The sequence below is a fragment of the Paramacrobiotus metropolitanus genome, unplaced genomic scaffold (assembly GCF_019649055.1).
Source record: "Paramacrobiotus metropolitanus isolate TYO unplaced genomic scaffold, Prichtersi_v1.0 Parri_scaffold0000074, whole genome shotgun sequence".
Lineage (NCBI taxonomy): Eukaryota > Metazoa > Tardigrada > Eutardigrada > Parachela > Macrobiotidae > Paramacrobiotus > Paramacrobiotus metropolitanus.
Genome location: NW_026570294.1, coordinates 203,924 through 227,184, shown reverse-complemented (window position 1 = coordinate 227,184; position 23,261 = coordinate 203,924). Strand labels below are relative to the sequence as shown.

Below are 23,261 nucleotides of genomic sequence, written 5' to 3'. Positions count from 1 at the left end.
CCCTTCGCGGCAAAACATCGTGCACTTACATACCGAATCAGAGGCTCCGTAACCCACGCCGTAGTGGCATGGATGACCACGGCACTACGGATGATTACCTGGAATCAGACCGGCCCTGGATACCTCGCCAGGTTATCTTGGCCTACGTATAGAAATCATTAAAATACTGTGTTTCTGGCCAGCATGGCTTTTGATTTACGTATATCGGGGATTACAGCACATGGCTGTGTCGTCAGAAGATTGTCCAGAATTACAGACATTCTGGTGCGAGCTGCGAATTATCCCGTTAATTCAAGACAGCCGGTTTTCCATCCAAAACCAGATTTATATACTAAGATTGAAGAACATAAAAAGCCACGTACTGTAATAGTTGTTTGAAAGCCGTACTTGTTAGTGGCATGGAATTTATTGTACAAAGTTTATTTTCTCCTAAACGGTACTGACCGCATCTGCAGGAAGTACCGATTATTACAATTTCATTGTAGTTGCGCAAGTCGTGGCCAACTTCTCCCCTTTGGCGCTCATAGTAGCGTCACATATTTTGTTCACACTGTCAACCAGCACTGCGAAAGAGATTGTTTTGCGCTTCTCAAATAGACGCATCAGAGACATAATCAGACATTCACCAGCTGTTCCAGTGCCAAAAGATTAATGTCAGCACATTTGTTGTAAAAATTACCAAAGATTATTACTGGTTTTCAGTGAATGCACGCGCTTACATTTGCATAACTTTTCTTCCGCTACCATGGATCAATGAGTGTTTGTCGCAATTTACGACAATACCATTGCCGCCCTAATAATCAGTGTGTAGGCTATTATTTCCGGGGCTTACATATATTACGAGACGCCGTAACATCTTTGCCTGCCTCAATGAGGAAACAATTGACAGTATGACTGCAACAAGTCAGCGCACATGCCTAAAAATTACGTATTTATACAGTAATTCACAAATGATTGTTAAATTTTGTTTCATAATTCGTTCGGCTACAACTAGACATTACCGCTTCAAAAACTACGCTATGCTTTACGCAGTGTACCTTGCTTGTGGTCTCGTTGTTATTTTTAAATTTAATGGTACTAACGAGTCAGTGCGGTGTCGATGGCCTCCAGAGAAATGCTTTTAGCCATTCTTATAAAAAATTTTAAACTCTTATCGACACAGTACTAAGAAATCAGTTTACTGTAGAAACCAGATCCAATGCAAAAATCCGGTCGTTTATCGGAATCCGGTCGTTTATCGGAATCAGTAATCCATTCTCGGCAGAGAATGTTTATACGATTGATTGCATAATAGTAAACAAACGTGCTCGGCGAGGGGTTATTTCCCTGCCGGCCCCTCGCTAATTTATTACCGACTTCGCTGATTGTCAGAGACAAACAATTAGCGCATTCCACCACTGAGAAACCGAAAGTGAAGCTGGTTATGAGTCAACAAGCGTGCGCTTGCATAGAAGCCTACTGCTTAATGCGCCTGTTGATCCGTCACCGGTTTGTCAACCTACACATATACTGTACAAGATTCTGCGAGTTACTAGCCAGTAGCCACCACTTTCACTTCATTGGTAAATCAACGAGGGCAAATGATTAAGCTGCAAATTAAGACCTGACTCGGCCCCGTTTTTGGCGCCGGCGTCCAATCATCTACTGTGCCGACAAGCGGCAGCCGTTGTTTATAATGCCGACTCACTGTTGCAAGTGAAAGCGGTGGTGTTAAATGGGGACAAGTGCTGTTTGCTGGTTGTCGACGGCATAATTATTCTGTTGTCAATAAACGTATAAATACTTATTACCAGCTTCTCGGCGTGTTTTTCCCAAAGCGACGCTGTGAACCGTAGTAATTCTTTGTTGAGTGCTGCACCGCACCGATTCTCCGGATCTCACCGCTGTTGCTCCAATAACAACATCATTGTGATAATTTGTTAGTCGCATCTGAAGTATAATTTTGCACAATCTAGGATTCTGTTTGTCTTGTGCAACTTAACACCACGTTGCATATGCTTTTGAGAAAGCTGTTGACAGCTTTACACACGTGTTGAGGGATTATGGCGTTTAAAAATTTTTTGATTGGACTTGGATTGATTACCGGTATGTTACCTTAGCGTCACTACTGTCTGCGACTTGCATATTATGCGCAGCAGGAGATATCTGTTCATACCGTAAAATTATGATTGATTGCTCAATGCAAGGAAAGGCTTTTTCTAATCTTACCGTTTAATAAAAATCTAGCCATTACTTTTAGTAAATAATTTATTTCACAATTATAAAAGTCATAACATTCATTACTAGTGGAATGGTCATTGAGACAGTCACTTTTATTTTGTCTATTTGTACAGTAATTATGTACTGTACACACAGGAAATGCAACCTAACTCTATTGCAGAACACTAAACTTAAACTTAGACTTTGATACGAAACACTTTGTTTTTAACAAAAAAATTCAGGTATTCCTAACGGTTACGAAAATGCCAAACTGTATGCATTGACAAAGAATGAATAAGTTTTACCACCTCAACGCGTTGTGGTCAGCTTCCGCATGCGCTAGCCGCTATGCACGCAATTACAATGCAGTGCACTGCACTATAAATTTGTAGTCATTTTACTACTGACTTTTATTACCAATACTATTAATTTTTACGATTAGGAATATAATTTAATGTACCTCATTTGTTGCATTGCAAGGTGCGATTTGCGCCGTCGTCCAGCCGGATGAGGAAAGCACAGAGCGGAACAAACTGGAAACCGAATGCGGCAATCCATCCGCCGCCATTCTCCAAATCTCCGGGCCTCCCTTGACCTCTGACCTTTACCCATTCCGCACCGACGTCCTCTCCAAAGAAGAATGCAACAGTTACGCGAAGATCGCCTGCGGTGATGGAAAATACGATTACTGCCGCACGGATCTTGATTGGGAGACCTCCAAGATTTTCAAATCGTACTACACCATCGGCTGCGGAGCCGGCGGCGACCGTCCCTCCATCACGACCTACACCAAAAATGTGAGCCAGATCAGCCCGAATCGTGCCGTGGTGGTGGAGCTGCAAGAGCGCAACGACGCGATGGATCCGATCGACAGCGACACCTTCGAGGCCATCCGCAACCAGGTCATCGATCTCCGCATTCGAAAAAGCGTCACCCCGCAGATTACCTTCAAGATCCGCAATATCGGTAACCTCCCGAATCTGGTTAACCTGGATATCGCGCAGGGATTGGGTTTGGTAGTGAAGAAGGACGATTTCTCCAATATGCCGACGGTTAGAATGATCTCTTTTTCCGGATCGACCATCGCCGATTTGGATCCCTATACATTCACGGATTTGCCGGATCTCCTTAACCTAGCGCTGGAGCGACATGTCGTCATCGGGCTGGCGGCGTTGGAAGGTCAGCAGCTGTCGACGATCCAAGTGCCGAAGTTGACAAAAACGGACCTGGAGCACATTAAGAAGCTGCACTGTGATTGCTCATCGTCGTGGCTGCGAAATCATCTCAAGAGGAAGCCGTATCTGACGGATGCTAAGAAAAAGGGAGAGGTGGCGACCGTTGGAAACTATTTCCTGCCGGCGGAGAACTGGAGCGCGTGGCCGGACAATCTGAGAGTCGATTGTAGCAAAGAAATTGGTAGCAAGAATGTCGCAGTGTATGATACTGAGTTCTCCTACCAGACCTCATGCTACGATCTGATTTGTTAACTGTTATTAGCCAGGTTGCCTTCTATGTGCTTATAAGTATTGGAGTGTTATTGATTTAATTTTCTTATTATTCAGAGCATCTTTGAAACTCAAGTTTAGCGGGTCACAGAGAAACCGGTGTTAAATATGTTATATAAATATAACCGAATCCAAACACAGGTATTTCGGTATAGCGGGGTGGTGACTGTTCGTGCAGGAGTTGACCGACTTGACCGTTGGTCGTTGCATGCGCGACTTCAAAAGTATGTACCCCACTTTAACTTACATACGACAAAATAAAACGTACAAAATAAAACGTTACTGGCCTTTCCCACTCAAGGCCGAGTGACCGCAAGGCGCTGGACCAACAGCTGGAGCAGGAAATGACCTTGCAGCACAGCAAGTTTGCAGTATATTTCCACGATTAAGCGACTGCTTATACAGACTTTTACAACTAGGGAAGTGCACCGATGTTGGCTAGAGCTAGAAGACCGAAGCGAAGCCAGAAACCGAGTACTGTATAGGTCGAGACGTAGCAGACTGTTGTGTCTACTGGCTGTGACGTCCGTGAAAAAAAATTGAACATTACATATCCGGCATTAATGACCCAGATTAATGTTATTTTTTATATCCATTGTTCCTAAAACCGAAGCCGCGGTTCCCCGTTGAATCTCCAACGACAGTCGCTGTCGGAGAAATTCATAGGAGCTAGCCTCTCCAGTTTAGCTACGCAGTCGTTTCCCGATTTCCTTAATGATAGCGGTAGCTGACGGTCCCCAAGGGCCCATTGTTTCGAATGCAAAGGGCGCGAAAATGTATTTCCTACTCAGATACGAGTACAAACTGGCTATCCTGTCTTCGGCTTGCACCGCGGACGAAGCGGGGCTAGTCGACGTGGACCTAATATGGGAAGCAGCAACCGTATCGACACAGGTGACATCTCATGCCAAGTACATTCCCCTCTGCCAGGCAAACGTTTACAGTCGTCTGATCGTCGTTCGCTCGTGTGTGAGGTGCCGCGCGGTTCCAGTTTAGCAAGAAAGCCGGCTGAAACGAGAGCGCGGCATACATTAATGTGATTGAGCCCGCCGTGCCGTGGGTGCCTACCGGCTGAACATGAGCAGGATAAGCCGTGGTGTGCAAATCGGTCTACTGGCTTGTGATACTTCAGACAAACATGTGGCTCACAAATAACTGCGCCAAGACGGAGGTCTACCGAAATTTTCAGCGTGTCACCGTCAATAGATTCCCTATGTGTCGGAGGGCTGCGCGTTCAGCCAAATGCCGGCTTCCTTCCGGTCGAGACGGGGCCAGTAAACGCGCTTTGTTAATTTCGAAATTTCGAATTTTTGCACCTGCTCAGCCGGTGCCCGTGTATGTTGATAGAAAATGCATAGTAAAAGCGTTTTCGACATAGCGCCACGTTCGTCTCCAGAAACGAATTATATTGACCTTTTTGCCTTCTGATCCTAATATAGGTATTTGCTTGTGTACACGGAACCATTTTTTGGGATATCCGAAAGCGGTACTTTGAATATTTACTTCACATAACTGCGCTCGTATTTGTTTAGAAGTGTTACAAGATCAAACGAAAAACGCTTATCCGCAAAAATAGTGTGCGCCTACTGACATCCGATCTTTTATTAGGCTGCAACACATAAAATCTGCAAATTCTCCCGAAGAGTAACCAGGGTGCAACCCAGGTCAGAAAGGCTGGTATGTAACACAGGATGACCAGCAAATTTGCCGATCAAATCCACCGCAGTTTTTGACTAAAGTAACATTCACAACGTCCAACGGTGAGTAAAGTATTTGTAGTCTTGCACAGACTGGTACCGAGTACTGCACTCCACCAACTACCGGCTGTCAAGCCTCGTACAGAAGTCCACACAGCGATTTTCTCAAGTTCAAATGCACAGTTGATGATATCTATTCCGTCTTAATCTCTCATCCATTCTCAAGCCACTTTTTTGGCACGGGTTGGAGCGATGTAATTATGGGAAATGGTTGTCAGTACAGAGTACTAGTGTCGTTGCTAGCCAATTATGTTCAAAAAGTCCGTTTTCAGGAGTGTCATGCAATACTTTATCATGCGTGAATTATGTAACAGGTACCGTGGCCACATTTTCATTTCCCGACCGCCGCACTGATCGATGTACGAGGGTTTTGAAGAATTCTTTACGAAAGTGTACTCTGACTGTTGTTTACGCCTCGCCAAGCGGTGATTGGCAATTCGATAAGAAGCGCTTTAAAATAAAGTAGTTCAGCCTCGTTTGCTGCCGCTAACAACGCTTGAACCACTCACAACATATAACAAAGACCGTTGTCAGTTATTCCAAAAGCTGGCAATGAGCAGGAATTGCAGATTGTTCTAAACAATTGACAGTTTGCATATAGTTTACCATGCACGGTCAGATTCTATATAAAATCACAGCCTGGGTCGTGATAATCGCAGTCGGATGCTGTGCCAGTACGTAAAACAGACGGGAATAATTTTGTGAAACACATTTTCTTGCGGAGTTTGGTGGTATTAACGTTGTTGTTATTACCATTTCAGATGCACCGATTCGTTTCGAATCCGAGTGCAATGCGCCGACCACACCCACCGGCATCGCGGACAACAGCCCCGTAACAGCCGGCGGTACACTTCGTACGGACATGTTAAGCGCAGAGGAATGCGTGACCTATCATAAAATGCCCTGTGGTGACGATGACGAGAATTACTGCCCAATGGTCTATGCACGGAACCATTCGATGGACCCTCTTTCGCACACCTATGTCACCATTACCTGCCAGTTCGGCAGCACGCGCACCGCCCTCGCACAGTTCGCCCGCAATGTTAGCATCACCAGCGCTAACCGGGCCGTTGTGCTGAAAATGAACGAACGAAACGACACCGAAGATCCGCTGCATTCTGACGTCATTGGACCCATTCGTACACAGATTATTGAGCTGGACGTGCATCGAGGCGCCACTCCAGCGCTCACCACGAAAATCTACAATGCCGGTGCTATACCAAATCTGGTTATGTTACAAGTGGGGTATGCCAAGAATCTCGTAATAAAACGGCATGATTTTTCCGGACTTCCCAGTGTTCGCTGGATCACCTTTACGTATTCCAGCGTAAAAGAATTAGAACCGTACACCTTCACGGACCTGGCTCACTTGAAAACTTTGTCCTTGGAAGGGCGCGTAGCGTATAACATCGGTGAGCGTTTTATTAGTTTACTACTCGTATTTTTGAAAACGGTTCACAACACTTTGCGCAATCTTGCCTATTATTGAATGGTATGCGCAATTTTTAGCGAATATATGGTATACATAGCAAAGGACATTACTAACTGTAATTATTGTTAACCGATAATATTATACCGTCGTTTTGTCGTAACGTTGTTAAACTGCAGATATGAGGCAATTACCTAAGGATGAATTGGAGAGTGTGAAACGGCTCCACTGTGACTGCTCGTTTGCGTGGTACCGCAACTTCCTCAAGCGGAATCCACACTTAATCCAAAAGAAACGTGTGGGAGAAGCGGTCGCGATCGGGACGTATGCAAGTGAGGAATTCCCCATGGACATGGGTTTGTGGCCTGACCCGTTGACTGTCAACTGTGCTGCAGCCTTGGATAAGGATAATGTCTATCGTAATCGCAAATTAAACCAGTACTCATATAATACCTCGTGTAACGAATTAGCATGCTAAAAATCTATACCCTGTTGCTGGCTTTTTGCTTTTCAACAAGGCTTTCCAGTTGTGGAGTATTGGTTAACATACTGCCTGTTTTTCGTTGAACAGTTAAAAAATCATTATGGACAGCTAAAACTAACCGATGACAAAGATTTTGTCATTTTTGAGTTTAGTTTAACTGCTTGAACTTATTTCTTTGAGCGATAACAGACAGCTTCGGCATAACCAAATCGATATTGTCCTACGAAATTCGGTGATAAAGACAACAGATTTAGTTTTGAATTGCGAATATTGATACGTGGCTTGGTTTAGTCTATAAGCTTGTTTTTACCCTTGCTACGCTAATGAACACTGATTAAAATGATTCAAATTTGAACATTAAAAAACAGCCAAAATGGCTATTCGTGCTCCGGCCGTTTACTGCCGCGATCTGACAGCCCAGACGGCTCGATCGCTTTGGCAAGGATAGCCCCATTTCCAAGAAGCGCTTCGTCTAATCGTTCAGCTCACCTTGCCGTGACCTTTGCTGCTAGGGCGGAATAAACCGTGTTGGCCATTTATTTCCACATGGCTGCCGAAATTCGTGCAGTTGTGTTCCTCCGCCGCTGAAAGTCCAAATCTAAGAGCGACGCCAGTACTCAACTCTTTCTCTCGCTGAAACGTGTTCAGGTTTGGGGACGGGACTGGGAGTGCATTCAGCCATGCGCCCTAGTCGCGATTATAGACAGCCAGCAGCACTGATTTGTTAGTTTCGTTGATAGCAGCTGACTTCAAAGTCTATCATTCGTCCATTCCACTTCTACTGCAACCTGTTCTCTCCGCTAGAATTTTGCACTGTATCCATTTGGCCCACTGTTGTACCACAGAATTCAGGAGCGCTACCGCTGCTAGATGGTTGAGAATAAAGGTGCTACTGAACACGCCGATGCCAAAACGGTAGTGGGAGAACTACCTCTCTTAACTGTTTTTTTGTTACAGTGGTGAGAAAAATTCGCTCTACCGATTTGTGGCGTGGTTGGTATATCAGACGTGTTTGTACTTTTTACAGTAACCGCTAAAGCTTATCATAAGCATTCGTATTTTTATTCAAACTGCTTTCATGCCCGACAATAGTTCAACTTTGGAGACCATGCCCGGTAATGCAGTCCGTGAGTTTTCACGCCCTTCACCCGTCTCATCTAAAGTCTGAAACGTTTTTTTAAATATGTTGATCGAAGACCGGCAGTTTTCTTTATGAATTGTTGAATAACGTTTTGATCGCCCGGTAAACCTCTTGTACAAAGTGGAGCTAATATAATTGAGCTGCAGTCGGCAGTTGTAGGTTCAGAAGCAGCCGCTTCCGCATTCAGAAACAAAGTCCAAGTCGGCACAGTTAATGATCTCGTGACCCTCGTCCCATTCGTAGTTCATTTTTACACCGAAGTAGTCACCAGGGTTTATTCGCAGGTCATCGTCCAAACCCAAGCCAGCATCGTCCTTGTACGTCCTAGTATATGTTGTCGAGTCGCGCATCATCATCCAGACCGAAATCATCGCTGTCATCGTCCTGGTCATTGTTATGGTACTCCAGACCTAAGTCATCGCGATCTTCACCCAGGTCATCGTCGTCACATTCCAGAAATAAGTCATCGCGGTCTTCACCCAGGTCATCATCATCTAGTTCTAGGTCATCGCGGTCTTCACCCAGGTCATCATCATCTAGTTCTAGGTCATCGCGGTCCTCACCGAGGTCATCATCATCCAGCTCTATGCCATCGCGGTTCTGATTCAGGTTATTGTTATCGTAATCCAGATTTAAATCATTGCTGTTCTCATCCAGGTCATCTTCCTTTTTGCGATTTTGATTAAAAATCAAATAATCGGAATTCGGATCCAAGTCCATGCCGTTGTTGGCAGCATTACCGTAAACATGCAAGTTATTGCTCTCAACAACGTTTTCCTCGTAGCGATAAGTAAGACGAAGCATTTGTTCTTGCCTTTTCGTCAGCGTTCTTGACAATGCCAGCAGGGCCCAAAACGTAATAGGATGCAAATTAGTAAGGCCAGCGTTTATTTTTGCCTCCATATCTTTCCATTGCATATGTTGACCGAAGCGAACGTCGTCCGATTGCCACTTTTTCAGGATCTACGATATAAAGGCTGTCTAATGCTCAGCAAAACGAAATGTCTGTAGACGCATTTATCATAGCGGTTTTCAAGCAAATACTTACGGTCAGGATCTCGTTTTCTCGAACGGTATTGCCATTGGCCTCGGCAATCCATTCTGTTAGACCCTGGAAAATTTCTCGATGTGGCAAAATGTTGAAATCTGGAAATGCTGGTGCGGCTCGTTTAAGCACGTCGAGAAAGGCGATCTCTTCGTGAACGTTCACTGCCAAGCGCACGATGACCAAATCCAACAAGCCACTATTTTTCTCTTTGTAACTCACGTAGTCTGCGCAGGCCGGGACGAAAAATTGCTGCAGTGTGACCTTGTACAAAAGAAGCCGGGCAAACGGTGGCTCCATCATTTGTGAAAATGAAGTACGAATTTTATTCAGTAGATCCACGTGTCCGTCAGCAATAGTTTCTTCACAAAACATACCGCTTCTCACTGTGGTGTTGGCGAAAACAAACGTTAGGGGCATCTCCTTGAAGGTCCGGAGATCAGCCAAAAGCGGTAGCGGGAAAAAGATATCCTCAGTGGCAAATATCACATATTGCGTTGCGCTGGTAATACAATGGCAGAGTAACGACATCAACTCATACGGATTCTGCTTGTTATTATCAACCCAGCGTGAATATTGAATTATTACCGTCTTAGTACACTTAGTGGACAGCACAACCGAATTCCAGGCAGTACAAACGGATCGTACAACTGCTTGATGACCTCCATCCAGAACCGAAATTATGTCCACAAGAACATCGAGGGAAAGGTCGTTAAGGGAAGGATAACTTTCGGTACATGGAAGTTCAGATTTTTTCCGTATATATGACTGCATTTGCTGCAGTAAACTCTCTGTTGGACTGTGAGGATCGTATATTGAATTAAATTCATCCATGTCAAAAAGCGCAAAATCCGATCTATCTATTTCGTCTTCCTGTCTGGTTATTCGGCTTTCTATTTCACCTCTTTTCAGTATCTCTGCCTGCAACAAAATATCAGCTGTACTTTCTTAGCGGTACATTATGTGTAAATAAAATCAGCCATTGGCAAAAGTACATGAGTAAACCCTTCTAACATTATTTCTACAAATCATTATTTATACTAACATTATTTCTACAAATCAGATCACAAATCCAGCAGCTGAGTATAACCTACCACTTTGTTTTGGTCAAGTCCTTTATCAAAGCGTGGCTGAAGAAATGTGATTTGGTTGTCTAATATTTGGACAGGATGGGTGCGAGGGAAATTCACTTTCCAAAACTTCACTGCGGTTGAACTAAGGGCGACAGAGTCCGGGGGCACAGGAAGTTCCTCTTTAAGAATATCGTTCTTCCGTAATAAACGCCCGATGTGTGGATGACCGCGGAGACGATTCGCTCGAACGACAGTAACAATGCGCTCGTTTCCGTAGATCACTTCGACGAGGGCAAAATAATTTCGATTAGATGAGCCCGACGACACGTTGCATTCATACCACGTCCAAGGCTGGTTGGTTGCTAACTTGAGCAATACTTGTGGATGCTGATATATGTCGTGGCTGCCGCACAATACCGTACAGTCTGTATTGTCTTGAGACGCTGGAGTCCTCATTTTGTCCAGAAATATATTGTAACTGCTGTATGGAATAACCTCCGGTTTTTGCCCAAAGATATCAAAATCAACAACCCATCCTAAATCCAGTTTATCGACTATAAGACCGCGTTGCAGAAGCCCGTTTCGCATAACATTCACAGCGTTCCAGTGACAAACTTTCTTCGAGAACATCTTGTCGTATAACTGACAGCAGTTTCGTGGTCGGAAGTTTCGGACAAGCTAATCAATCGTTTTATAATTGTCACTTATAAAAGATTATATGTAGCGAAGTAATTGTGTGTCTACGAATGAAATAAAGTGCCTAACTTAACCTAGGAAAGGAAGGTAAACTCGTAGCGAAAACCTGAATCTCCTCTTAACGTCAACGCTGACTCTTAACATGGACGATGATGTCCACGGTAAAAAAGACTATTTTACATGGCCAGCTTGTACGATAGAAAGCTGCGGTACTCAGACTCATAATGGAGAAATAACGCATAGACCGGTATCTATCAAAGCAGCAGACATGCGCTACCAGTTCCGCAGCTACCAGTTCCGCAAGTACCAGATACATACGTGAGCATGTAAAGTGTGCAGAAATCCGCGTTAGCACAAACTCATCAAGCACACTTGAGACTGATGAAAACAAACTGGCATACCGCAGCACATTCTAACAAAATATTAATACATGAATTTTGTTGAGTGCAGTATTTTACTTACTATGACTGTTAAGCTACGTACGCCATAACATCCTGATGTGCTTAACAAAATAACTGGATCTGTAAAGTACAATACACAACGATGTTGAAGTACTACAACGACGCCCGGTGTCGAAACTGGATAAGCGTTGGTTAACATACTGCCTGTTGCTCGTTGAATATCATTATCATTCTGTTAGTTTTAGCTGTCCGGGACAGCTAAAGCTAACAGATGGGTACAAAGAGCTTTTATAAAAACTGTAAAGCTTTAGAGAAGGTAAACTGTAAAGACTGTAAAGGTAAGTGTACACTGTGATGAGTTTTTAGAAAAGCTGCTTATTAATATCTTTAGCAACAGCGATAGCAACTTCGGCAATAAATGAATCGATATTTTCCTCCAAAAATGCGGTCTGAGAATAAAATCAACAGATTTAGTCTCTGTGATAACAGATATTGATTCGATGATCAACGGTAAAAAACTGTAACAGACCTGATATAAAGACTCTACGGGAGCGGATAAAAAAAATCCAACCGGTGACTTGCCCTTGTTTTGCTGTTTACTTGGTCCTCTTATTTTAGACGGTAGGACTTTGTTTCTTACTATCAGCCACAAATTACTAATAATTGGGGTTTCCCCGCCTCTTGACCATAACATTGTCATAGTCGGCACTCAGCCGTATCAATGGACGTATAGCGCGCGTCACCCACGATCTCGTTAAGGAGATTCTGATGCTCGACGTTGAATTGCTGGTAGGGCTTGTCGAGGACGAGATAATTTTCGGCGGAGTCTCGACCCACCAGACCGGTCAGTTCCTGCTCCAGTTGGCTAAACGTTGGCCGCTCCACCGGTTGCAAGCGCCAGCATTGCAGCATGATGTCGTATCTGGCGACAGCGCAAACCAACGTTATTTTCCGTCTAAATGAATTGTGACAGGTCACCTACATTGCGGAGGGGCAAGCTGGCGGGCGCTGCATACGGCTGCCTTCCAGCAACGACGCAAGAAACTCGGTAATATTGCCGACATTTAAGGTGGAGCTCGAGAAGGGCGTCTCGCCCAGACTGAAGAGCTCCCACATCAGCACGCCGAAAGACCACACGTCCGACTTCTGCGAAAAGGTGCGTTGTCGAATCGATTCGGGTGCCATCCAGCGCACCGGCAACGCCACCTGCAAGCAAGCTAAGAGCCTCAGAACCCTTAAAAAACTTCTGATCACTATTTTGTCAATGGCTTATTTTGTCAATGGCTATCTAAGAGCTGTTCTTACGTGCTGGTTCAGGAGGAGGTACTCCGACACTTGTCGCGCCATACCAAAGTCGGCGATCTTGACGATACCGCTCTGGCAGACGAGAATGTTTCGGGCCGCCAGATCGCGGTGGATAATGGAGCGACTGTTGAGATACACCATGCCGCGACTGACCTGGAAGGCGAAGCTCATCAGGTCGTGTGTCGACAGAACCTTTCCGTCGGGACCTTCGCCTTGGCTAACCGCCTCCGTCTCTGAACTAGACGCCTGCTGCAAGTGGCTGGCTTCCGTCTCGTCGTGGGCCTTTATCAGGCCGTCAGCATCAGTGTAATTATTGAAAAGGGGTCCTTGATGAGACCGCAAATACTTCAAAAGAGATCCGTTTTCCGAATACTCCAACAGCAGATACGTTTCACCTGATAATGCAAAATGGAACTCATACATACCAAGTCGATCTCACTCTCGAGCAGTCTTAAAGATTCGCTGTGCGCCACTTTATGGCCATCTGTTTTTAAACTAATTTTCTATACGAAGTACCTAGTAGACAATAAAAACATTTTGACAATTTGTTTGACAGTAAAACGGTCTGTTCGGAGAACAGTTACTCAAGTAAGACGAAGCTTTAATGGATATCCTTAAAGCTTTTCAGATACCTTTGAAAACAGCGCCAAGGAGGTTAATTATGTTGAGGTGGCGGCCGGCCTGTGTCATTATCTTCATTTCCTGGATAATCTGTCGGATCTGCTCCGGGTCAGTCTTATTTCGCATTGTCTTAATAGCCACCTGGGTGGGCAGTGGCTGACCTCGCAGTCCCGTTGCCACGCCTTTGCGGACAATGCCATGCTCGCCTCTTCCCAGGATACCACCTAAGGAAACATTCAATCAGGAACATTTTTCACTCAGTCAAGGCTTTGGCTCACCGACTTCGACGTTGACTAAGGGGATCTCCAGCAAATGTACATAGTGCTGGATGGCCGTGTTCGCCACCTCCAAACCTGACTCGTCAAGGTAGACCAGGTAGGCTGAACGGGAGGAATCCACGCTGGTGGAAGCGGTCAGGCTCAAGCTGTTTTCCCGTAAGCGTCGACGCCGCCGCCGGTACATCCAACCACCAAAAACGCCCGTTAATGTGGCGACTAGCACTCCCACGAGACTTCCCAAGAGGATAACCACCACCGGCGGTCCCGGTATAACATCCTGGTTGCCCGTTGTAATGTTCACCCACGACGATATGTCGATGTCGCCCTGGCGCACCACCACGTAGTCGATGAGGAGCTCCGCGGGGAACCGCGTACTATTGTCGGGCTCCCCGGCGAAATTACCGCCCACGGCCAGATTCATCACCACTTGCAGCGCCACCGTGGGTACCTTTTCGGAGCCCACCATGGAGAACACCATCGCGCCGTCGACAAACCACAGCAGCGCCTCCGTCGTCCAAATCATCTTATAAACGTGGAAATCTCGCGACATGTCCTGCTTCATGTCCACCAGCTGCGCGGATTTGCGAATCTCAGGGCCGTTCGTGGGTACGTAGAATGCCGTGACACTAATGACCTCGGGCTCCTGGCCACGCGCTTCCAAACTGACGGACGGTGGCCAGTAGCCAAAGCAGGGAATCCCGGCGGCACACTCCGGATGGACCAGCCACAGTGCCGGCCAGAGACCTCGCCCGCTGGGGACCCGCGCCCGCCACTCACTCTCGCCGTAGGAAAAGTTGAACTTGCCACGGGTATCCACCCGCCCCGAGGTGTACGCGCAGCCGCCATAATCCTCCTGCCGACCGACGAGATGCAGCGTGCCGTTGAAGAGGTAGACGTTGTCCGGTCGGTAGTACTGCAGCTCGTTGTTCACCTCAGACTTGACGTCGGCGGCGTTCCAGCGGGTCAGGTTTAATTCATCCTCAGCGAAGTCATCGCGAAAGACTTCTTGCAGAACATAGGCACTCCCGCCGACAGCAGCGTTGTCCAATATGCCCAGAACGCCAAACCAACAGGTGAGCATGAAGGAGAATGTGGCTGCCCTGCCTCGCATCCGAATCATGAATGCCCATCTCGTAGTCGTTTCGACGCCTTCAAGCATGACGTTGGCAAATGCCAGTTGTTTTGTAAGCGCTAAATCTTGAAAATTAAATAGTGGTCTTTAGGAAAGTGGTAACTGACTACCGTACTAACTGTACTAATGAACCAACTCAGATACGTCCGCAGTTGTTCATTCAGTGACGTCCACAAGATGTTCATAGATATTCTGTACAACACTCGCTTACACAGCGCAGTCGGTAACATAACACTCATACATTAGTCGCCACTTCACGCAGAAGTCTAATTATCATTAGGGATAGGTGTGCTGGGTGGGCGTTACACTTCCTGGTCAGCCATGAAGATAGTACAGTCATAGATCAGTTAATGATTACGTACACCGGTACACGTAACACATTTCCAGTTCTAACAATAAACACGGTCGATCATATCTGTCCATGATGCAGATCGGGAAGGCCCTCCCTTATCCGTTATTAGGTAAAAAGTGCGATTCGTAACGCGCGGCTACAACGCGTTTTTGTACAAGTACTGTGCATGTTCGGGCGGAAATCGCTGCAAGTAGCTGCGATTAAAATTATGCTCTCACAAATTCCAACAGTTCCCGAAAGACTACGATGGCACAATTATTTTAGGATAAAATCTAAACAAAACGGTCGAATACGTAAGAACGCCGTCGAATGAACTGACTGTGATTACGGAATACTGCACGCCGTTTATTTACGTGTATAGTTAGCAACTACAGGTACCAAAGAACAGTATAATTACTGGTAAGTGTCCAAATGGGTAACGTAGCATTCACTGCACGCGTACGGTGCACGGTGCGTGCCAATGGATTAAAAACATCCTGACTGACTGCGTTTCGCATCAGTTGCGCAACGCTTTAGCCTTTTGTGGGAACATCGGCAGCAGCAGCAACTCATGGTCCGTTTATCCAGATAATACCTCAATGGATCCATTACACAAATTAATTTCCTCGGCATACAAGTACCGCAGCAGTAATTTCATGATTACAATAAGTAAAAAATATTCCTTATTGCTGTGAAATACGGGGATTGGAAGCTACATACGTATTCCACGGGCATCTATCTATTCCGGCACTACCACCCCAGGTCGGCATCGGATAGTGTTGAGTGGGCGAATCCCCAAAAGGATATTTAATGACCTTTTTGCTTTCTGCTCATACTGCATCTAGATGTACGAGTACAGATACACGTTGCAACCAAGACAAGTGACTTGGCTTGGTTATAGCCGTACCGGCCCGTACGTATATGTGTACAATGCAAGATCGTACAAAAGATGTATGTAAAAAAGAGTATTGGTAGTGACGACACTGACGAGAGAGTGATGATGGATTTTTTGTCTATTGGACTAAATAAAATTGCGAATTGGCTCGGCGAGTAATTAGTGTTCAACCCTGACCCAAAAATAAGGTGTTATCTCATTATCTAAACTGCAATTCATGGAACGGTATTCCGTGCCGTTTTTTGTCAAATGTTAGAAGCTGTTTTCAGGAACGCTCTGATGCTAAATTGTCTACTTGTAATTCCACTATGTACATTACATCCCACAAAATCAACGATACAATACGCACCAGCGCTGCTACAGTAAATATAATCATATACGATGACTCTGAAAAATGCTTGACCAACGTGCACTCTGCAAGTGTCCCAGCCTATCACCTGGTGCGGTCTTGATCGATATTTTGATAACAAATACTTGAAAGTATTTTAGTCTGGTTCCTCTCTTTCACAGCACAACATAAGGCAATGCTCGTCGTCAGTTATCGACAGTTAGCCAGCGGGAATCGACCGACTGGGAATAGCAAATTCTGATCAGCAACACGCAAATTTCATTGCACCATGCAAGATTTGATTTTACGTAAAATCGCAGTAATGGCGTACTGATCGTAGCTGGACGGGGTCCCGGTAAGAGCTTGAAGCAGGCTTTCTGGCAAATTTACTTGCACCTAGGAAGAGCAGTAGTCGATTTTCAGATTCGGACATATTGTATGCATCTCCATTATTACCGTAAATATTTCTGACTCCCCGGGGGAACCGATTCGCTTCGAAACTGAATGCAATGCACCGACCACACCCACCATAACAGACAACAGCCCAGCTGCAGTCCTCAGTAGTTTTCGCACGGACACGTTAACCGCTGCGGAGAACACGGCCTACGATGCGATGTTCTGCGGTGAAGGTAGTGAGACCTGGTATTCGTCGTATAGTCTGTCACAGGCCTACATCACCATAAACTGTGAATTTGGCGGCACGGGCACCGCCCTCGCCCAGTACGCCCGGAATGTCAGCATCTCCAGCGCCAGCCGGGCCGTTGTGCTAACGCAACAACACCGAGGATACATTTTGACGTCATTCGACCTATTCGCACGCAGATTATCGGGCTTAACGTGGCCGTGTGTGCAGCAGTCACCGCAAAAATCTTCAATGTCGGGGCTCTGTCCAATCTGGTTACGCTCCAACTGTGGCATGCCACGGATTTGGTGATAAGACGGCAATATTTTTCCCGGCTTCCGAATGTTCGCTCGATCACTTTTTTCTACACTACCGTGAAAGAACTGGAGCTCTACACGTTCACTAACTCAGCCAAGTTGCAAACCTTATGTATCCACGGAAGGCCGCTTAGCATATGGCATGGGTAAGATGTCCGGTAATTATTTTTCACTGGCGTTTACTTGATCCCGTACGATTTTATTGACCGTTCTTTTGAAAAAAAATTAATTTGCTGTTAGAGATTAAATTATCGTTTTTGCGCACGTCATACGTCCGTTCCGGCATTTTAAAATTTAAACTGCACATATTTAAAACATCTTGCAAGCTGCGAAGTGCACGTTCATGACCTTAAGCCGTTGAAGATGCGGGTAAAACGAAATATGTTTTATACGTATGTATATGATAAAAGCCGAAGCGTACTAGTATCTTGTTTTCAATGGATCAGGCAAAGATTGTTTGATTTAGAACAATTATTTATTATTCGTGATAGTATATACGAAGTCTTTTTGGGACTTACACGCAGACTTGTGAAGTAATCGTACGCCGACCGCTTTCACGAAATAACTAAGAAACGGAGAAGTACTGTGCATGAATTCAGAAATTGTTACCTCGTATTTATTATTTTATCGTCGTTATCCCACAATGCTGTCAACCTGCAGAGATGGGGCAGCTAACTATATAAGTCTGACCTGGTGAATGTGAAACGGCTTCACTGCGGCTGCACGTTTGCGTGGTACCGTAATTTCCTCAAGCGGAATGCGCACTTGATCCAGAAAAAAAGAGCGGGGGAAGTTGTTGTAATTGGAACTTATTCAAGTGAGGCATTTCCCCGGAACCGTGCCTTTTCCTATGCGCTGACTGTGAACTGCGCCGAGGAGCTGAATGCTGTGAATGTTTATATGAATTTGCGTCGAAAGAAAAGTCAGTTCTCATATTATAATACGATCCGATACGTCCTCCTGTTGCGATTTGGCTTGCTGAAAACCTGCAGTCATGTGTTTTGCTGGACACCATTTTCCAAGGTGTTGAAATTATGAAGTTTGACTCCAGTAAAGAAAGAGCTTAAGACCGTCGATACGCTTCATCCGCCGAACTGGCTCTCAGCGGATCTACGGCGCCGGTGTTAAAGGATATCGTAGCATTTGGCGCACTGCGAAACGCTTCTATCTGCGTATCAGTCAGGTTGTTAACCATACTCTCGTAAACCATGATTCTCCTTCCGGTTCTTCGATGTAAGTCTGCAGTGCCGTTTCCAGCTAAGCAGCCGCTGCACTGAAAAGTAAGCTCTGTGCTTGTTGGTGGCCCATCAGAAAGGCTTCCTCAGATGTAAAGGGTAAGGCGCGCCGGGGAACCGGAATGCTGCCTTTCGCGATGTCCCGTGGATGGATCTTGTAGACTAACTGCAGTCTGGCGAAGATTTCTATATAATTGTCATCTCCTGTTTGTCGGGAAATATTTGGACGCACCGCTCTTGCGCAAGCACTACCAACATTGCTGCATACACGTGTACAACGTTAATGGTTGTTTTGTTAGAGCGCTTTTTTTGGCAGCTCCCACATACATGTATCATTATGACGTTTTCGGAAATTCGTAACGAAACCTCCAACTTAGATGCTCATTAACTCTCATTTGGCATTTAGTCCAGAAATTTGGAAAGCTGGATTCATATTGTATCGGGTTCAGGCCGCTTAAAACAGGAATAAAATTTGCTTGAACTGTATGTACGTTGTATTTGGTCGTACTTTAGTTAAAGTGTTTCACTCAGCCGCTCATACAACGGCCACCGGTCAGCCCCTGCACGAGCATGTCACAAGCCCGCTATAACGAAATACCTGGTGTTTAGCTTCAGTTGAATTTGACACCGGTTTCTCTATAACCCACTAAAGTTGAGTTTAAGGATGCTTGGAATAATAAAAAAATTTAAATTAAAAACACTCTACCCTCGTACTTATAAGCACATAATAGCCAGCAGCATCAATGGACACAGCGCATCTCATCCACGACTTCTTCGAGAAGATTGTGATATCCCGTGTTTGTGCCTGTGCACCCAGTCAAGCTTAACCAGATTTCAGGCTATGCCGCAAAGGTACTTGCAGAATGTGACTGGAGCCGTACAATACATATGAGAACTCTACCAATGAAGAGCACAAAAGTGGTGCAAGTTCCACCGGAAAGATGTGATTACGTGCGATGGCAGCTGATCTTTGTTTTCAGTTTTTAACGGTAATTTTCTACACTTTTGGAAACATTTGACTGTTCTAAAACCGTTCTTGCATTTTCCTTGTCCTTGCTCCTCTTCCCAGATAATTTCCCTGATGATGTTCGGTGTAAACGCTGAAGATCGCGCCGGCATTGATTAACCGTTATTCGCCACCGGCAGCCGTTGTTCGTTAAGGGAAGTGTGCCGGTACATGGTGTTTGCCGTATATGGTTCGTGTTATAATTATGGTTCGCGTTTATAAGTTCATGTGCAAAAACTTTCGCTTTCGCGTAATCCTAAACACTTCTTCGCATCGTTCGATTCAAATCCTATATCGTGGTACTGGTGCGTAGCCCACTTCACTAGGGGTGGCTTAGAAACTGCCATTTGTCAGCGAAAAAACGAAAAACCTGCCAGCGAAAGTTTTTACACATGAACGTACAGATAAGGGGAATTCAACTGCTGAGGCCAGCACTCCCTGTACTTGCTGCCGTCACCCGGCTGGAGTTTTACGTTGTGGCTAAACATGGTGCTAATGTGCCACGCCTGATTTAACCGTATGTACTGCCGTAACGTCACACTCCAGGCGGGTGACGGCATCAAGTACAGAGAGTGCTGGCCTCCGCAGTTAAATTCCCACTATATTTCTTTTTCTACGTATACTTCGCTTTGACCATTATTTCGTACAGTTGCACTGTATGGATCAATATTTCTAACACTCGGCCGAGCAAACAGCCGCTTTAGCCGGCGACTACTTGAACAGCATAACTGAAATGTCTATGAGTCACGTAGGCTGCAGCATGTAGCACGCAGTGTAGCATGTAAGCCGACTGAAGGCGCCGACTGAAATGCCGAGTGTTAGACTCGCAGACCAACACGGGCAAAAGTGTTTGGTGAGTGTTAGAAATATTGAGTCGTGCAGTGCAACCGTACGAAATATCGGTCAAAGCGAAGTACCTTTCTGCCGGCGGCACCTCTGGTGCACCTGATCTATTGTCTGAAAACGGTTTCAAATACGTAAAAACTAAAAAAGAACCCTTTTTGAAGCTTCTTCGTCGAGCGCTGCTCGCAAAACTGTAAAGCGTTCTCAGTTATATGCATAATAATATATATATATATATATATATATATATATATATATATATATATATATATATATATATATATATATATATTATAATATATCTGTACAGATACATGGCTAAGTACCGAGAAAAACGTACTCGACCAGAGTCATGGCACAGAGTTTGTGTAAGGAGTAATTGCACCCGGTGCAGCGTGTGTATGCTCATGCGTTCGCCTGCACAATTAATAAACACACTCTGGGTCCTGTTTTCCCGTACACCAACTCTGCGGTATAACTTAGTGGAGCCGCTACAGTAGTACTAAAGGTCATGAAGCGATATAAAGGTAACGAAGTTGTGTAACGTGCAGCGGTCACCTTTATTTTACTACATGTATTTCACACACAACTGCTGTATCTTATATTAATTCTATGGGGTGTTACATTTGTAAGTGCTTGTATATTTTCACTCGCTTCAGTCGCTTGTACAGTTCAGCCTTTACAACTTTCGCACGTACGAGTACTGGTACTGGTGACGAGACTACCGATTTTCTGGCCAATTAAGCTGGCCGATTGGCGATTAAAAGATGGCTGACCAGATTAATATAACAGCTGCGGTGATGGTGAAGGCAAGCATCACGGTAGATATATGATTAGTGCGAGAAAAACTTTTACATACGCCAGGTTGTGGGGTTTCATTCCCGCAATAATAAATTACTGAATGGTCAAGTGTCTCTTTACCCTTTGTCAGCCAGTAGAGCCGGCTAAAAAACCGTTCTTTCCAGCTGTTTAATTCTGCTTTAACCCAGGAAAACCGGGTACTAGAAGGGATGGGACTACAGTTTTGAAAATTGGCAGTCTGGGAGAGAAAAATTCAATTAAGAGAAAAATATTTTTTTCGAAATTTTAGCGACCATAGGTCAAGCAGGAGATGACCATGTCGGCCTAACACGCATGGTAACCATGTTGCGCCGACATGTTATCCGTTGCCGTTTATAAAACCTGATAAAAAAATCGCATAGAATATGTCAGTAGCTCAAACGATAGATCTTAACGAGTACTTCACTACAAGTGCATTGTGATGGTCATCGGCATGACCAGTGGTCAAGAAAACTTTAAAAACGAAAAATTAGTAAAATGCACCATTGTATAAGTGCTAATCGGATATTTCGCAACAGTTGGTCACTTCTGCTCATGTTTTGGACAACTGGTCATCTACCTTAATGTGGATCACAGTTTGAGTAACATGTGCAGTAGAAGTAATGCTATATCCAGCTATACAACTGAACGGGATAGTAGAGATAAAGAGCCGGGCTGGTTCCGGAGAATGATCACTATCGTTAATATACCGGTGGTCAATTCTTCAAAGTGTTTTACAAGTGACCAGTTGTTGAGAAATACGGGAATTTAGCACATCAAGGTCAGTCAAGTTCTGCCAAGCCTGTTATACCCGTATATACTTGCGTCAACACGCGTACAAAACAACAAATTTTGGTATTTAGAAAAGAAGACAGAACTTCTAAGTCACTTCAAATTTGCGTTATATTCTCAGCTTCGCACAGATTGATTTCTACAAGGTACAAGGCATGCCGTATGAGCGCTCATAGACCGGAAGGTCAAAATGTGTGTGCTTGATGCAAGGGTACAAGCAGGCCCGTAGCGAGGTCCGAAAGATGGGGGGTGGTGCGCAAATCGGCTGCGCCAGTTGCGCCCTTTTTAAGTTCGGTCTGCGCCCACTGCGCCCGTATATTCAAGAGTCTGCACCCCTTGCGCCCCGCATTTCCCTTGGACTTCGCTACGGCTCTGCTCCCGTTGCACAGCCGGCAGTACAGGTCAAAGTCTACTGTGTGTAAGATTCCGAAATTTACAAAACATTTTATACAAATTTAACGCGGCACCGCCCTTGCGCCACGGGCGCACTCGTTTCGGCGCCCGCTGCGCCCTTAAAATTCCCTTGAATTTCGTGCCCGCGCGCCCGTGCGCCAGATTCGGGCGCAAAATAATTTCAGAAATTAGCCGAGGAGGGGGGTGCGTGCGCCCGTGCGCACCCCCCCTCGCTACGGCCCTGGGTACAAGCGTCACTAGCAGAGTATTAACGCGAGATAAATAACTTTTACAAGACTTCTCACTCATTGCTGCAGTGTAATTCAGATAAAATTTGCAAAGAATACTGTATACGAATTGTTCGATGACCAGTGGAGTAGCCAGCTCTAAGAACAAGGCATGAAGCCAGTAATAGCACTCCGCACACAAGCAAGTGCACTGTACCACGAAATAGCCAAAACAGCCGTTCACGCAACCATTCCGGTCCGACGTTCAGTCGTTTATGCGGTTATATTGTAGACAGAACGGGTCATAGCGATTTCAAAAGTACCGAGAGCAGTCATTACACAGCTGTTTTACATTTGTTTGCATTGATTTTAACAGCGTTTAGTCAA

At 45.2% G+C, this 23,261-nt stretch overlaps 3 protein-coding genes across 3 annotated transcripts; 2 read left to right on the top strand and 1 right to left on the bottom strand.

Annotated features, from left to right (window-relative positions):
• Positions 1 to 1,699: 1,699 nt before the first annotated feature.
• LOC129595090 (uncharacterized) lies at positions 1,700 to 3,834 on the top strand. Its single transcript, XM_055492005.1, has 2 exons — positions 1,700 to 2,085; positions 2,680 to 3,834. Exons 1-2 carry the CDS (start codon positions 2,043 to 2,045, stop codon positions 3,684 to 3,686), a joined length of 1,050 nt encoding a protein of 349 aa, XP_055347980.1. The 5' UTR covers positions 1,700 to 2,042; the 3' UTR covers positions 3,687 to 3,834.
• Positions 3,835 to 5,808: 1,974 nt separating this feature from the next.
• Positions 5,809 to 7,553, top strand: LOC129595086 (uncharacterized). Its single transcript, XM_055491998.1, has 3 exons — positions 5,809 to 6,135; positions 6,223 to 6,873; positions 7,070 to 7,553. Exons 1-3 carry the CDS (start codon positions 6,069 to 6,071, stop codon positions 7,366 to 7,368), a joined length of 1,017 nt encoding a protein of 338 aa, XP_055347973.1. The 5' UTR covers positions 5,809 to 6,068; the 3' UTR covers positions 7,369 to 7,553.
• A 907-nt stretch (positions 7,554 to 8,460) lies between these two features.
• Positions 8,461 to 11,542, bottom strand: LOC129595095 (uncharacterized). The gene is made up of 3 exons (XM_055492009.1): positions 10,655 to 11,542; positions 9,564 to 10,481; positions 8,461 to 9,478 (listed from the first exon to the last, which is right to left on the bottom strand). The coding sequence occupies exons 1-3, from the start codon at positions 11,261 to 11,263 to the stop codon at positions 8,840 to 8,842; spliced, it is 2,166 nt and encodes a 721-aa protein (XP_055347984.1). The 5' UTR covers positions 11,264 to 11,542; the 3' UTR covers positions 8,461 to 8,839.
• Between the last annotated feature and the right edge of the window lie 11,719 nt (positions 11,543 to 23,261).